General features: G+C 45.3%; 1 protein-coding gene across 1 annotated transcript in view; it reads right to left on the bottom strand.

Moving 5' to 3' along the window:
* LOC311313074 (contactin-associated protein-like 5) overlaps positions 1 to 16,714 on the bottom strand; it is a gene marked incomplete at both ends in the record, with an annotated part of 83,975 nt that overhangs the window by 11,337 nt on the left and 55,924 nt on the right. The window contains 6 exons of the mRNA XM_084443108.1: positions 5,597 to 5,836; positions 10,279 to 10,497; positions 11,105 to 11,275; positions 11,776 to 11,903; positions 14,041 to 14,197; positions 15,953 to 16,153. Coding sequence (XP_084299234.1) covers positions 5,597 to 5,836; positions 10,279 to 10,497; positions 11,105 to 11,275; positions 11,776 to 11,903; positions 14,041 to 14,197; positions 15,953 to 16,153 — 1,116 coding nt within the window. The remainder of the gene's footprint in view (positions 1 to 5,596; positions 5,837 to 10,278; positions 10,498 to 11,104; positions 11,276 to 11,775; positions 11,904 to 14,040; positions 14,198 to 15,952; positions 16,154 to 16,714) is intronic.

The raw sequence follows: 16,714 nt of genomic DNA, 5'->3' as shown, positions 1-16,714 counted from the left end.
AGTTCTGGACATGTCTGCTCAGTGGGATGATGGAGGCCTAGCTGGTACTAGTTCTGGACACCTCTGCTCAGTGGGATGATGGAGGCCTAGCTGGTACTAGTTCTGGACACCTCTGCTCAGGTGGATGATGGAGGCCTAGCTGGTACTAGTTCTGGACACCTCTGCTCAGTGGGATGATGTAGGCCTAGCTGTGGATGAGTGATCCTCCCAGATGGAGGAGGGGAAGCAGAGGAGCCAGGATGTGTCATCCTCCTCTGTTCTCCCTCTTTGATCACTTCCTCTCTCGCTGCTCCCCAATCTGCTCTTTGAACTTCACTGATCTTAACACCCTCCCTTCAATTGCCTGAGAACGACATCTTAAAAAGCATTGCTTAAAAATTATTGAAAATAGATCTCCACCCCTATTCTCTCCAACTGTACTGTATGCACAGAACACATATTATATAATTGCAGCATGGTTGGAAGTACTTTCCGTCATTCTCTATGATTGTGTAACAAAGTTTCACAACAAGTCACGGCTTTATGAAGTGGGTGGGGAAAGTACCCCACCCACACAACTGCACACGGTGGAAACATAAAAAGAAAAAAACCAGGCCAGGACAAGCCTGGCTTATGTGCGAGGCTGGCTTGTTTCTGTTCAGGACTGGTAGGACGGAAGCTAGTCATGCCACTGAAATAGCTGTGAATTGAAATGACATGAAATAATGTCTGATAAATTAAGATGGGTCTTGTCCCCTGGACACTTCAGTTCCAATGCTTCCAATGCTAATCTAGCACAATAATTGAGCCAAGGCTTCAATAGTTGCCTTAAGTGTGACAGCCTTCCTCTGCCTGCTCTCCCTCTGTGTGGCTGCGTTCACAATCACATACTTCTACTTTTCACTACCAGTACGTACTGTACTACAGCTGCCTCTAGAAAGTACATACTTTGCACGTAGTACGCATCCATTTGCGACATACTACTTTGTCATAACATTGTGTCTTGATATGTGACCACATCCTTCGCAGTCCATAAAGCGACTTTGGTCCACAGGTGTTGTGAACATGGAGCTATAAAAAAAAAAAAAAAAAAACTTGCCTCAGATTTAGCTGCTAATAAAACAAAACATTTGCAGGTGGGAACCAGTTCTAATTTCTAAAATCTAAAATCTGTGGGAACCAGTTCTAATTTCGACTGGGAAATCTAGCTTTGAAGTGTAGAAACGAGAGGTGGATTTGTAGATGCAATCTATTGAAATTAGTCAGTTCACAATGGCTCATAATAGCTCATAATCGACTCAATCCACTTAAACAATTTCTTGGCTATCATCTGTGTGTTATTGTCCAATTCAGATTGTATTTTAAAAGCGTATAAACGTGATTCGGTCACTGGGGTTGGTGAGGGTCCTATGCACTCATTGATGTAGCTACATGTATTTGACTGACTGAATGAATGGCCTTTTGGTCAAAATTGTTGCAACTCTCGGTCTGAGGGAAATCAACCGGCATGATCAGCATCTTTTTCATAACAAGCCCAATGTGCCGAGAAAATGAAACTGCGAGGCTGCTAAACATGGACATGTTGGGATAAACGAGGGAATGTTACAAGTCTGGTGTACTAACGGTTGTGCCACTGGTGCTGCCGTGTTTTGGTGTGCCTTCAATCAAATAAGTGTATCATGCGTTGGTAGCCTCGCTCTAAGGAAGCATATGGTTGACTTTATTCAAATGTTAATGCAAATTGGGACTGCATTTTCATTTTCCAATTTTGTATGCATTCTTTCAGTCAATATTCTAATTTTTCTGTTCTCTAAGTTTTCCTGACTTTATTTCAATGCAAATGGAATATGGGATTGCATTATCATTATCATTTCTACCAGCTTGTCAGTCATTCTCTGGGGTCGGGACGATGTTTAACGCGCCGACAGGTGTTGTGCCGAAAAACGACTGCACTGCAGAATCCGACTTCCCCTCACGCGCTTTCGCTTGTTCCTTGTTCTCCGTGCAGCTTATTTTAATTAGATCGATATGTGCTCTCCTCCAACAGAATGAATGTTTCTGCTGTTTACTCGACTCAGCAAACACCAGACCATCACTAGTGATGCAATTATCACAAAAAAACAATCATATATTTTAGGGTTTAGCTTTTAAGATGAACACATCGCAATGCGAACCTCAGCACGGTAGAATGGCACCAGTGAGCCGACCCAATGTGCCGTACGCTATAACATTCACGCCACATAACGTAGTTCTGATAGGCTATGGCTTCGGCAGTCAAAAGATACTCAAACAGATACTGAAATGCAAAGCGAAAACCTGAACTATTGTGGGATGCCAGAAATTGGACTGGTTATTTAAGGCTGAAGTGTTTAAAATTGCCAAATATAATTGCTGGAATATGAGGCAATTGCAGCTTTTTAAGTAAGATATGTCTGGCTCTCCACTCCCACGTATCCACCACTGATATAAAAATGGATTTGGATGGATAAAGGGATGCATTGAAACGGGCTAATGGATTGTGGGGGAGGGGGTGCTACTTACATTAACGAGTTCCAGCCACGACTTAATTGTGCTGTTGACGGTGTGACTGCTCCTTTCCATTTCATATTTTTGCCTTTCTGCCGCAGGTGTTGGGCTGGATTTGATAGTTTGATTGATAGAGGCCAGTCCTGATTTCAATAGCAACTAGCCATGGACGGAATGTACTGCATTTACTGTGCAACATCAACTGTTCAGTTGAAAAACAAATTGCCAACAAACTGATTATGCTGGCCAGCTATTTTTCAGCTCAACCTCCCCCATCCACTGCAGCTGGAGCAAACTAACCAGACTACTGCTGTTTTTTTTCGTTCTACTAGACTACCATTAGACCGATTTTAAGTGTTGACCTGGCAATCTGCATCAAATATTCAAGCCCAGCTGGATAGAGTTGAGAGAGAGAGAGAGGTGTTGGTACTCTGACTGCATCATTGAAAATAGGAGTTGAAAATGTGGGATTTCTGAGTTTCTGGGTTTGAATCTAAAGAATGAATGAAGTCTGATCAGTTGGTAAAATGATAGCGACTCAAATAACCAATTGTATGTAGGCTATTGTCTCTGCTGTAGCTAATCCAAAAGAGCAGTTTGCAATTCAGACCTGTCAAACTGAGAAACGTAGCCTACATTAGGCTATAAGCAACGCCCAAACTAGGCCCGGATCACCTCCATTCATCTGGAGCCACGGAAGGCATTGATGGGCGGAGGTGGGGGCTCTCTGAGCACCATTACTAGTCTGGATTGGTTTTGGTTAATTGGCTGTTTTGTTGCTTCCCTATATGGTATGGTGAGATATTATATATCATATATATATATATGATATAATATATAAGAAGGCACAAGGCACTCTCACACATATAAGAAGGCACTTGCCATTTTCATTACATTTTCATAGCCTAAGGAAAGAAGCCCAGATGAAAGTCCAGTGCATTCTTACAAGTTGAAAATCGATATTGCTGTTGGAATATTAAAAAAAAATCTTATGCTGTTTTTCGTTCTGTTTATTTAAGATCAAGACCTTAAGGTCATTTGTCATCTCATCCATGCTATTTGTGTTATTTAAAATAGGGTATATTTGCATTATTACTTACTAGGCATACTATAGGCCCACAATAAAGATGATTATTATATTATTAAAATATGTAATGGCAGTGCATGCAACATTATGTATTTAAATCATTTGATGGATGTAGGCTATTAGGCCTGGAAATAGTCTTGTGCAAACGTTGGTGTTGAAGCGGCATACTGGGCACAAGACAGTCCAGTCCAGTGTGTTGTGGCTTACAGGCTACTGTAGCAGGGCCGAACTGACCTGTTAATTGTTCTGGTTGTCTCAGCTATACTGTATTCTTAATTTAGGTTTGTGCCTCTAACAGTATCCCCAAATTCTGGAGGTAGTCTCTAATAAACCCCACTCCGTGGGAGCGAGCGCGGCCATCTTGGAGGATGGAGTTGGGTCCCAGACTGTTGTCCTTGTTACTGATAAGACTTCAATCATCCAAGCTTGTTTTGACCCACAAGAGTTTTTCTGAGACGCACGCTTGTAGATGAATGGTTGGTGGTTCCGTCTCTGGTGAAACGCTGGTCGTGTCCTTGTTTGTGACGAGCATTACGAGCCGGGTGTGACATGTTTGCTATTAAAATGATCAACTAGGTCATCACAGCAGGAAGGTAAAAAAGGCGCTGGTGCATTTATTGTACAGTACATTCAATAAAATCAGTCATGACCTTCGAGGTAAATTAGAGGTTAGAGAAACCTCCTTAAATCTGTGATCAGCATTACCCTGAGCTTTGGGCAGCAAAGCACTGAAAATGACACAGTAGCTCAGAAATATTTTCCATGATTCGAACGGGGTGAAATATGGAGAATGGTAAATGGACTACACTTATATAGCGCTTTTCCACCTCAGCGGCACTCAAAGCGCTTTACAATGACCTCTCATTCACCCATTCACACACACATTCATACACCAATGGTGGTAGCTGCCATGCAAGGTGCAATTTGGGGTTAGGTGTCTTGCTCAAGGACACCTCGACATGTGGACAGTCGGAGCTGGGATTCGAACCACTGACCCTTCGATCATTGAACGACCCGCTCTACCAACTGAGCTACAGCCGCCCCCTTTAAAGTCCCAACACTCATGCTGCAAACTGAAACATGAAACAGTTGGTGAAAGCTGCTGGTCTGTCACACAGGATAACCAACGCTGCTCCATGACAGAATCCCACCGTTCCCCTCTGACCAGAGAACAAAAGTGAGGAGAGGCAGAACATTAGCCGGGCTTTGCCAGACACAATTCTCAAAAATGCGAAGGATCTGGAAACTCACAGTTGCTTTCCGATTCCCAAGGGGTGTTACCAACGAGCGTAGATCAAAATACCTCTGGACGCAATTGGATAGACCTACAACCAATCAGCGAAAAGGCCTCTACGGCGGTCCTCTGTTCCGTCATCTTATTAAGCCCGCCCCATATTAGATAAACGGTTGTGATTGGCACAAACCAATCTGGGTTCGAGTGGATCAGTTAGAATGGTGACCAGGCGGGGGGCTCCAGGCTAGCAGAACACTTGTTATGCCATAACTCACAGGAAGGACTTTATTTAGTTATGCTATCAACTCATTCTGGAGTGTGTTATGCTATATTAATTGTTTAGATGTTTTTTATTTATTATAGGGATGCCTAGCTAATAGGCAAGGTGAACTCATTCCATATTTTTCCCAACATCCTCTAACATCAAACTCGAGGGCCTTCGATGACAGAACACTCTCAACCAGCAGGATGACAGAGACGATAGAGACACCCACCTTAGCTCCGGTAGCTCAACGGGCTGGGGTGCTTACCATGTAAAGGCTAGTCCTTTCTGCAGCGGCGTGGGTTCGAATCCGGCCCACGCCCTTTGCTACATGTCTTCCTCTCTCTCTCTCTCTCTCTCTCTTTCTCCCACCTTTCCTGTCTGTCACCTACACTGTCCTTTCTTAATAAAGCAGAAATGCCTTAAATATATCTTTACAAAGAGGAAATGTGTCAGCCTGGAGTTTCCAGAATGTTCTGTTGATGCAGAAACCCCAGCAGACCCCCACCTTCCCTGCAGGAGGGCCCTCCGTAGGCAGACTGGGAGCAGTCACAGACGAAGCCGCTGTTCTTCTCCAGACACCTCCCTCTGTTGTGGCACAGGCTGCTGGGGCCGCTGCAGTAGCCGGGGCAACCGGGGCTGACCCCCGGGGTCATCTTAGCCCGCTCCTCCAGGTTAAAGGTCGCGCCGTTGATGGTCAGAGTTCTGATGCAGCCCAGGAAGCCCCTCTGCCTGGACGCTGTTCCTCCTGCGGTACGGAGAGAGAGAGAGGACATTATTCATGTTTCTATCACAGTGTTCCTCCTGCAGTACGGAGAGAGAGAGAGGACATTATTCATGTTTCTATCACGCTGGGAAACACGGCCCTAGTCTGACAATCACACTCAGGGATACAGCTGAGCCGGACAGGAGCGTCTAGTAGGTCTATAACTACCTGAGGGGAGGGTCTAGTAGGTCTATAACTACCTGAGGGGAGCGTCTAGTAGGTCTATAACTACCTGAGGGGAGGGTCTAGTAGGTCTATAACTACCTGAGGGGAGGGTCTAGTAGGTCTATAACTACCTGAGGGGAGGGTCTAGTAGGTATATATCTACCTGAGGGGAGGGTCTAGTAGGTCTATAACTACCTGAGGGGAGGGTCTAGTAGGTCTATAACTACCTGAGGGGAGGGTCTAGTAGGTCTATAACTACCTGAGGGGAGGGTCTAGTGGGTCTATAACTACCTGAGGGGAGGGTCTAGTAGGTCTAACTACCTGAGGGTAGGGTCTAGTGGGTCTATAACTACCTGAGGGGAGGGTCTAGTAGGTCTAACTACCTGAGGGTAGGGTCTAGTGGGTCTATAACTACCTGAGGGGAGGGTCTAGTAGGTCTAACTACCTGAGGGTAGGGTCTAGTGGGTCTATAACTACCTAAGGGGAGGGTCTAGTAGGTATATTACTACCTAAGGGGAGGGTCTAGTAGGTATATATCTACCTGAGGGGAGGGTCTAGTAGGTCTATAACTACCTGAGGGGAGGGTCTAGTGGGTCTATAACTACCTGAGGGGAGGGTCTAGTAGGTATATTACTACCTGAGGGGAGGGTCTAGTAGGTCTATAACTACCTGAGGGGGGGGTCTAGTAGGTCTATAACTACCTGAGGGGAGGGTCTAGTGGGTCTATAACTACCTGAGGGGAGGGTCTAGTAGGTATATTACTACCTGAGGGGAGGGTCTAGTAGGTATATAACTACCTGAGGGGAGGGTCTAGTAGGTCTATAACTACCTGAGGGGAGGGTCTAGTAGGTCTATAACTACCTGAGGGGAGGGTCTAGTAGGTCTATAACTACCTGAGGGGAGGGTCTAGTGGGTCTATAACTACCTGAGGGGAGGGTCTAGTGGGTCTATAACTACCTGAGGGGGGGGTCTAGTAGGTCTATAACTACCTGAGGGGAGGGTCTAGTGGGTCTAACTACCTGAGGGGAGGGTCTAGTAGGTCTAACTACCTGAGGGGAGGGTCTAGTAGGTCTATAACTACCTGAGGGGGGGGTCTAGTAGGTCTATAACTACCTGAGGGGAGGGTCTAGTGGGTCTAACTACCTGAGGGGAGGGTCTAGTAGGTCTAACTACCTGAGGGGAGGGTCTAGTAGGTCTATAACTACCTGAGGGGAGGGTCTAGTGGGTCTATAACTACCTGAGGGGAGGGTCTAGTGGGTCTATAACTACCTGAGGGGAGGGTCTAGTAGGTCTATAACTACCTGAGGGGAGGGTCTAGTAGGTCTATAACTACCTGAGGGGAGGGTCTAGTAGGTCTATAACTACCTGAGGGGAGGGTCTAGTAGGTCAAACTACCTGAGGGGAGGGTCTAGTAGGTCTATAACTACCTGAGGGGAGGGTCTAGTAGGTCTATAACTACCTGAGGGGAGGGTCTAGTAGGTCTATAACTACCTGAGGGGAGGGTCTAGTAGGTCTATAACTACCTGAGGGGAGGGTCTAGTAGGTCTAACTACCTGAGGGGAGGGTCTAGTAGGTCTAACTACCTGAGGGGAGGGTCTAGTAGGTCTATAACTACCTGAGGGGAGGGTCTAGTAGGTCTATAACTACCTGAGGGGAGGGTCTAGTAGGTCTATAACTACCTGAGGGGAGGGTCTAGTAGGTCTATAACTACCTGAGGGGAGGGTCTAGTAGGTCTAACTACCTGAGGGGAGGGTCTAGTAGGTCTATAACTACCTGAGGGGAGGGTCTAGTGGGTCTATAACTACCTGAGGGGAGGGTCTAGTGGGTCTATAACTACCTGAGGGGAGGGTCTAGTAGGTCTATAACTACCTGAGGGGAGGGTCTAGTAGGTCTAACTACCTGAGGGGAGAGTCTAGTAGGTCTATAACTACCTGAGGGGAGGGTCTAGTAGGTCTATAACTACCTGAGGGGAGGGTCTAGTAGGTCTATAACTACCTGAGGGGAGGGTCTAGTGGGTCTATAACTACCTGAGGGGAGGGTCTAGTAGGTCTATAACTACCTGAGGGGAGGGTCTAGTAGGTCTAACTACCTGAGGGGAGGGTCTAGTAGGTCTATAACTACCTGAGGGGGGGGTCTAGTAGGTCTATAACTACCTGAGGGGAGGGTCTAGTAGGTCTATAACTACCTGAGGGGAGGGTCTAGTAGGTCTATAACTACCTGAGGGGAGGGTCTAGTAGGTATATAACTACCTGAGGGGAGGGTCTAGTAGGTCTAACTACCTGAGGGGAGGGTCTAGTAGGTCTATAACTACCTGAGGGGAGGGTCTAGTAGGTCTATAACTACCTGAGGGGAGGGTCTAGTAGGTCTATAACTACCTGAGGGGAGGGTCTAGTAGGTCTATAACTACCTGAGGGGAGGGTCTAGTGGGTCTAACTACCTGAGGGGAGGGTCTAGTAGGTCTATAACTACCTGAGGGGAGGGTCTAGTAGGTCTATAACTACCTGAGGGGAGGGTCTAGTAGGTCTATAACTACCTGAGGGGAGGGTCTAGTGGGTCTAACTACCTGAGGGGAGGATCTAGTAGGTCTAACTACCTGAGGGGAGGGTCTAGTAGGTCTATAACTACCTGAGGGGAGGGTCTAGTAGGTCTATAACTACCTGAGGGGAGGGTCTAGTAGGTCTATAACTACCTGAGGGGAGGGTCTAGTAGGTCTATAACTACCTGAGGGGGGGGTCTAGTAGGTCTATAACTACCTGAGGGGAGGGTCTAGTAGGTCTATAACTACCTGAGGGGGGGTCTAGTAGGTCTATAACTACCTGAGGGGAGGGTCTAGTAGGTCTATAACTACCTGAGGGGGGGGTCTAGTAGGTCTATAACTACCTGAGGGGAGGGTCTAGTAGGTCTATAACTACCTGAGGGGGGGTCTAGTAGGTCTATAACTACCTGAGGGGAGGGTCTAGTAGGTCTATAACTACCTGAGGGGAGGGTCTAGTGGGTCTATAACTACCTGAGGGGAGGGTCTAGTAGGTCTATAACTACCTGAGGGGAGGGTCTAGTAGGTCTATAACTACCTGAGGGGAGGGTCTAGTAGGTCTAACTACCTGAGGGGAGGGTCTAGTAGGTCTATAACTACCTGAGGGGAGGGTCTAGTAGGTCTATAACTACCTGAGGGGAGGGTCTAGTAGGTCTATAACTACCTGAGGGGAGGGTCTAGTAGGTCTATAACTACCTGAGGGGAGGGTCTAGTAGGTCTAACTACCTGAGGGGAGGGTCTAGTGGGTCTATAACTACCTGAGGGGAGGGTCTAGTAGGTCTATAACTACCTGAGGGGAGGGTCTAGTGGGTCTAACTACCTGAGGGGAGGGTCTAGTAGGTCTATAACTACCTGGTTTCTATCACGGTGGGAAACACGGCCCTAGCGGACATCAGCATTTATTCAGAAGTTCAAAAGATAAACATTCATAACTCATTTGACCCATAACTACATCAGTTCATAAATACTTTCAACAATCCATTCAGAGGCTAGTGAGGATTTACTGCATTTAAGTCTGGAAAGCAACTCTGGAAAGCATTCAACAGTGAGATGCCTCATTAAAATGAAATATATGCAAATGCAGAAGCATATCTATTAGTCTAAAGCGCTGGGCTGACCTTTCCCGTCATTATAACCAGAGGGAGCAGGATAGACTCGGGAATGACAAATCAGGATTTATGGTCCCCAAAGATTACATCTCCGGGAAGCTTATAGGGAATTTCTGAAGGCATTCAACTGTGTAATGCTTTCGCATAACATAAACGTTACTGTGAAGTAATGATGATGAATATGAAAAAAGATCTAATAGTATTATAATTCATACCATGACCTACTGTGTGACTGGGAATGCCGTAAATCTCAACGTAGCCTACGGGTGCTGTTGAATTAATTTTGTGAGGGGATAGGCTATCATTGAATGCTGCTTAATTAAATTAAATGGGTTCATATAGTTGGTCTATTTGAAGAGAGGGTCTAGCGAGTTGATAGGCCAGGCTTACCTGAGGGGAGGGTCTAGTAGGTCTATAACTACCTGAGGGGCGGGTCTAGTGAGGTGATAGGCCAGGCCTACCTGAGGGGCGGGTCTAGCGAGGTGATAGGCCAGGCCTACCTGAGGGGCGGATCTAGCGAGGTGATATGCCAGGTCTACCTGAGGGGCGGGTCTAGTGAGGTGATAGGCCAGGCCTACCTGAGGGGCGGGTCTAGTGAGGTCATAGGTCAGGCCTACCTACAAACAGCTGGCTGTTGAGTCTCAGGCGGAGGTGTCCGTCGGGCGGAGCCTCTAGGAAGCGCGGGGGCAGCTGGTCCACCTGCAGACACGCCTCCTTCACGCTGCGCTCCGCCCTCACCTGGTGCCACTGCCGGTCGTTCAGGGGCACGTGGGATTTGAGGGTCAGGACCGCCGGGCCGTTCCCCACATCGAAGGAGAACGTCACCACCGATGGAGCTGAGGGACACGGAGGTGACAGACAGGCCGGGGAATGTTGGCTGTCACTTTGACATCTCGGTTTCAGTGAGAACCCCCCCCCCCCCACACACACACACACACACACCACTAACACCACCACAGCCACAAAACCCTGGTCTCCATTTACTCTCTCTCTCTCTCTCTCTCTCTCACTCTCTCTCTCTCTCTCTCTCTCTCTCTCTCTCTCTCTCTCTCTCTCTCTCTCTCTCCTCTCTCCCTCTCTCGCTCTCTCTCTCCCTCCCTCTCTCTCCCTCTCTCTCTCTCTCTCTGCAGGCACAGAGGGTCATTTTCTACATATCAACAACGCTCCTCCACTTAACATGGTTGTTGCTGAAGCTATACTGTAGATCTCTTAACTGACAGTTTGATAATGTCTAATTAGATATATATTGCTGTCATTTGAGTAAAATTATAGGATAGCATGCATTTTTTCAGAGAGAAACTGAGAGCTATTATCAATATTGTTTTTGTGTGTGAGTGTATGTGAGTATCTGAAAGTGTGTGTGTGTGTGTATGTTTGTGAGTGTGTTGTGTTGTGTGTGTGTGAGTGTGTGAAAGTGTGTGTGTGTGTGTTAGCCAGACTCACAGCTGAGCTCCACTCTGATGAAGTCCTTGAGCCCCAGGTTCTCCAGGAAGACCCCTGAGGGGGCGCTGGTCTTGAAGGAGAAGGCGATGTCGGTGCTGAGCTCCGCCTGCAGGGTGGGGAAGTGCAGGTAGGACGACTCCTGGTAGAACGAGGCTGCGTTCCACACAGACTCTGCAACACAGCAGACAGCAAGTTCAGCAAGTCTTCACGGACACACTCCACATCTGTTTGTCCCAGATCCGGTCCAGATCCGGTCCATATCCAAAATAATTTAAACAGGGAAAGAAAATCTTTCCAACAATGGACATGCCTCTTATTTGATTTCTTTGTTACTATACTCTAATGTTCTCTGTGTGGGGTATGGATACCGTTCGGGTCTCTTATTAAAAACCTACAATTGATTCGGGTCAGATGCAATTAGAAAAGCCACAGATACAGTTTGGTTTGGATACAATTAATGTATCTGTGAAGACCTCCCCTGGCAACAGGTCTGGACTCACATGTCAGACAGACAGATGTTGGGGTGGAGGCAGAGAGAGAGAGAGAGGAGCACACCTACGAGGGCATTGATTTATTCTCCATCTTGAATTTCTTTTTTTACATTCAGTCTGAAAAACCGGGATGAACAAAGCTAGAATCTGCGGAGCTACAAAACAGAAGCATCGACCTACTGTCTCCATAACAACGCAGCGGGCCGACGCTGTAGACGGCTTCCGAGCCCGTTCTGTTGGTATCTCCGATCACAACCTCCCTCACGGGTAAGTGCTCTTTGTAGGAGAGGACTCCTGTGTCATTAGCCCTGTAATGGAGGACAGACAACTATGAGCACAGAGAGAAGCCATCATGAATAAATTCACTAAATCCCATCTCAACCCTCCACTTCAGAACTCTGTCCAAGCAGACCTGACTGTTTCTCTACATACGCCCACGACAACTAATAAAACAACCATACTACTAATAAAACAACCAATATAACCACTCTAACCCAACGCCCACTACAACTAATACAACAACCAATATAACCACCCTAACCCAACGCCCACTACTACTAATACAACCAATATAACCACTCTAACCCAACGCCCACTACTACTAATAAAACAACCAATATAACCACTCTAACCCAACGCCCACTACAACTAATAAAACAACCAATATAACCACTCTAACCCAACGCCCACTACAACTAATAAAACAACCAATATAACCACTCTAACCCAACGCCCACTACAACTAATACAACCACCAATATAACCACTCTAACCCAACGCCCACTACAACTAATAACACAACCAATATAGCCACCCTAACCCAACGCCCACTACAACTAATAAAACAACCAATATAACCACCCTAACCCAACGCCCACTACAACTAATAAAACAACCAATATAACCACCCTAACCCAACGCCCACTACTACTAATAAAACAACCAATATAACCACTCTAACCCAACGCCCACTACAATTAATAAAACAACCAATATAACCACTCTAACCCAACGCCCACTACAACTAATAAAACAACCAATATAACCACTCTAACCCAACGCCCACTACAACTAATAAAACAACCAATATAACCACCCTAACCCAACGCCCACTACAACTAATAAAACAACCAATATAACCACTCTAACCCAACGCCCACTACAACTAATAAAACAACCAATATAACCACCCTAACCCAACGCCCACTACAACTAATAAAACAACCAATATAACCACTCTAACCCAACGCCCACTACAACTAATAAAACAACCAATATAACCACTCTAACCCAACGCCCACTACAACTAATAAAACAACCAATATAACCACTCTAACCCAACGCCCACTACAACTAATAAAACAACCAATATAACCACTCTAACCCAACGCCCACTACTACTAATACAACAACCAATATAACCACTCTAACCCAACGCCCACTACAACTAATAAAACAACCAATATAACCACTCTAACCCAACGCCCACTACAACTAATAACACAACTAATATAACCACTCTAACCCAACGCCCACTACAACTAATACAACAACCAATATAACCACTCTAACCCAACGCCCACTACAACTAATAAAACAACCAATATAACCACTCTAACCCAACGCCCACTACTACTAATACAACAACCAATATAACCACTCTAACCCAACGCCCACTACAACTAATAAAACAACCAATATAACCACTCTAACCCAACGCCCACTACAACTAATAACACAACTAATATAACCACTCTAACCCAACGCCCACTACTACTAATAAAACAACCAATATAACCACTCTAACCCAACGCCCACTACAACTAATAAAACAACCAATATAACCACCCTAACCCAACGCCCACTATAACTAATAAAACAACCAATATAACCACTCTAACCCAACGCCCACTACAACTAATAAAACAACCAATATAACCACTCTAACCCAACGCCCACTACAACTAATAAAACAACCAATATAACCACTCTAACCCAACGCCCACTACAACTAATAACACAACCAATATAACCACTCTAACCCAACGCCCACTACAACTAATAACACAACCAATATAACCACTCTAACCCAACGCCCACTACAACTAATAAAACAACCAATATAACCACCCTAACCCAACGCCCACTACAACTAATAAAACAACCAATATAACCACTCTAACCCAACGCCCACTACAACTAATACAACAACCAATATAACCACCCTAACCCAACGCCCACTACTACTAATAACACAACCAATATAACCACTCTAAATGGCAACATGACAAATACACATCAGTAATAAATGAGTAGATGAACGGGTGAGAATGAGCATGAACACCAGTGAAGTGCTCAGTAAAGCGCATTGTGTTGCCTCTGGGTATGAAATGCGCTATACAAATAAAGCTTTGATTGATTGATTGATTGATTGATTGATGTTACCAGGAGTCTGTGTCGGCATCACAGTTGCAGAAGTAGTTCATGTCCCTGCAGTTCTCCTCCAGGCTGCAGGAGCACTGCTGAACCCCAGGAAGGAAGCCTCCCCAGTAGGTCCTCCTCTCTCCACCCTGGTCCACCCACCAGGACAGCGGGGTGCCGTCTACAGACACAGATCAAACACACCCCATGTTCCCGTCACTATACCAAGGACAAACATGTGCTGTCTGACAAAGTGGATTCACATAGGACAGCATTAGACATACTACTAATAATAAACAGTACAGCAAGTTTATAGAACAATGTTGGTGTAATAAAAACATCAGAATAACTAGAAATGGTGCTCAGAGCACAAACCTCCGTCCCTGGATGCATTTCGTGGCTCTGTGTGCACCAACAGGGAAGGGGTTCAAAAGACTTTCATGAAAAGCGGTCTGGTAGTTAATAATAATAATAATGATAATAATAATGATAATAATAATAATAATAACAACAACAATAATACAACTAATAATAATAATTATTATTATTATCATTATTATTGTTATTATTTTTATTAATATTATTATTGTATTTGTGATGCATTTTACAATTGCAACATCCCAAAGTGCTAATAAATTGAGTGGATTCCACAATGCACAAAATAGACAAATGACATGAAAATACACCATATACTGTATGACTTGCTTTTTAAGGGTAGTTACATCCAGTAAGTGGCCAGTGCAAAGATGACCTTGATTTTGATATATACAGTACATACAAAAGTTTTCCTTGAATTTCAGCTATCAGGATGCATGGCGATACATCAATGAGGGTGGCTGGAGACGGGATATGATTATGAGTGCCTGGGAGAGACGCGAGGTTAATAATTCAGCGGCAAGCAGGTCATAAACGTCCGGAGACCTGGCTTCAAATACAAGACTAAGTAGTGCCAGTGTCTTGTTTTCCAGTTAAATCAAAGCAATCGCTGGGAAATTGGTTTCCCAATGTGCTTAAAGTGATTACATCTATAATATTGTAAGGGGAGATGAGTTATTCACTCTGGGAGTTAGTGATGGGAAGTACTTATTCTTCAATCTTTATTGACTCATTTTTCTGGTGGACGCATTGTGAGTTTTAAAACAAGACAGTGAGTTGACTTAAAACCTAAAATGCTGCCCACAGGCTGTAGATCAAATTATTCAGGTAAATTTACATTTCAATAAGCTGAGCTGGTGATATGAGTCTATCTGTCTATCTGACGATTCTGTCGTTTGTGTGAACTTAGTGATACCGTGTGCAGGTAAAGCTTTTAAGACTGTAATATGTTCTTCTTTTCTTTCTTTAGTTTTCTTTTTCATGATAGGACATTGAGAGGGAAGAAAGGCCTGTGGTCTTCAGTGCATGTGTAAGTGGATCCTGTCTTCATGAAGACAAAGAGAGCGTTATGTCAGTATATGGAGTCAGTCGTATGGAGCAGCTGTTGTTGTCGAAGTTTCTGGAGCGTTCAAAGAAACAATTAAAAAGAATTGCATATTGTTTCATATCTAGTGAGTTGAAAATAATCTAAAATCTAACTAAAATATTAATTTAGTTGTTTTTGGTCCTTTAATGATTGTTTTTACCTTGGGCATAATGAACCTTGAGCATAACATAATCAAAAATGAAGAGCCTGGTTGAGTGTCCCTAAGGGTTTCCAGAACTGAGGGAATAACAGGTCTCGCAAGCACGACTGCATCCCTCAACTCCCCATGCGACCGCACATGAACATCGTTCAGTAGAACACACCCAGTAGGGGATACATCATACGACCACACATTTGGCAATAGATGGGTACTGCTTTGGATGCCTGCTTTTACAAGCTAAATATGTATGACTCAGCTCTATTTGACAGGGAAGACACTGCAAACGAATACAAAAAAGACCCACAAAATCTCACCCCAGGTATTGAAGAGGCGTGACTTCCTGCAGCCGTATGTCACTTCCTGTTGACACTGCTCTGACCCGGCCACGAGGGCGCGTAGTTGGTCAGATGAGGCGCTGTAGTTGAAGCTCATGACGTAGGGCTTCTGCAGGGTGGAGCCCTGGACTCTCACTGGACCTGTGCTGTTGTGGGTCACCACTGTCCACACCTTCTCATCTACACACACACACACACACACACAAACATGCACACACAGACACATAATGCATAATATCATCAGAAAGGGTCTGATCTGCACCAAGATTTAATGTGTTCTAACTTGGCCCATGCTGCACCCCTCCACCCAGTTTCATGTGTTCTAACTTGACCCATGCTGCACCCCTCCACCCAGTTTCATGAAAATCACTCTGGTCGTTTTTGTATAATCCTGCTATGTGACCGAATGAACGAATGAACAAAGTAACACAAGACTGAAAATATACCCTCCACCAGCGGTCGCTGGGCAGAGCCCATAACACCAACCCAAACCAACCCAACCCAAACCCAAACCCAACCCAACCCAACCCAACCCAAACCCAACCCAACCCAACCCAACCCAACCCAACCCAACCCAACCCAACCCAAACCCAACCCAACCCAACCCAACCCAACCCAAACCAACCCAGACCATGTGAATGCATCATTCTGATAACTGATGAATTTAATGAAATTGAGATGTTCCAGTAAGTAAGTTTAAAGGAGAATGCTCTTTTTCGACAACCTGGACCTTATTTACGG

This window comes from Borostomias antarcticus, assembly GCF_949987555.1.
Source record: "Borostomias antarcticus genome assembly, chromosome: 9".
In the NCBI taxonomy this organism is placed as follows: Eukaryota; Metazoa; Chordata; class Actinopteri; order Stomiiformes; family Stomiidae; genus Borostomias; species Borostomias antarcticus.
Note: the sequence above shows the minus strand (reverse complement) of the source record. Positions and strands in the feature narration are given on the sequence as shown.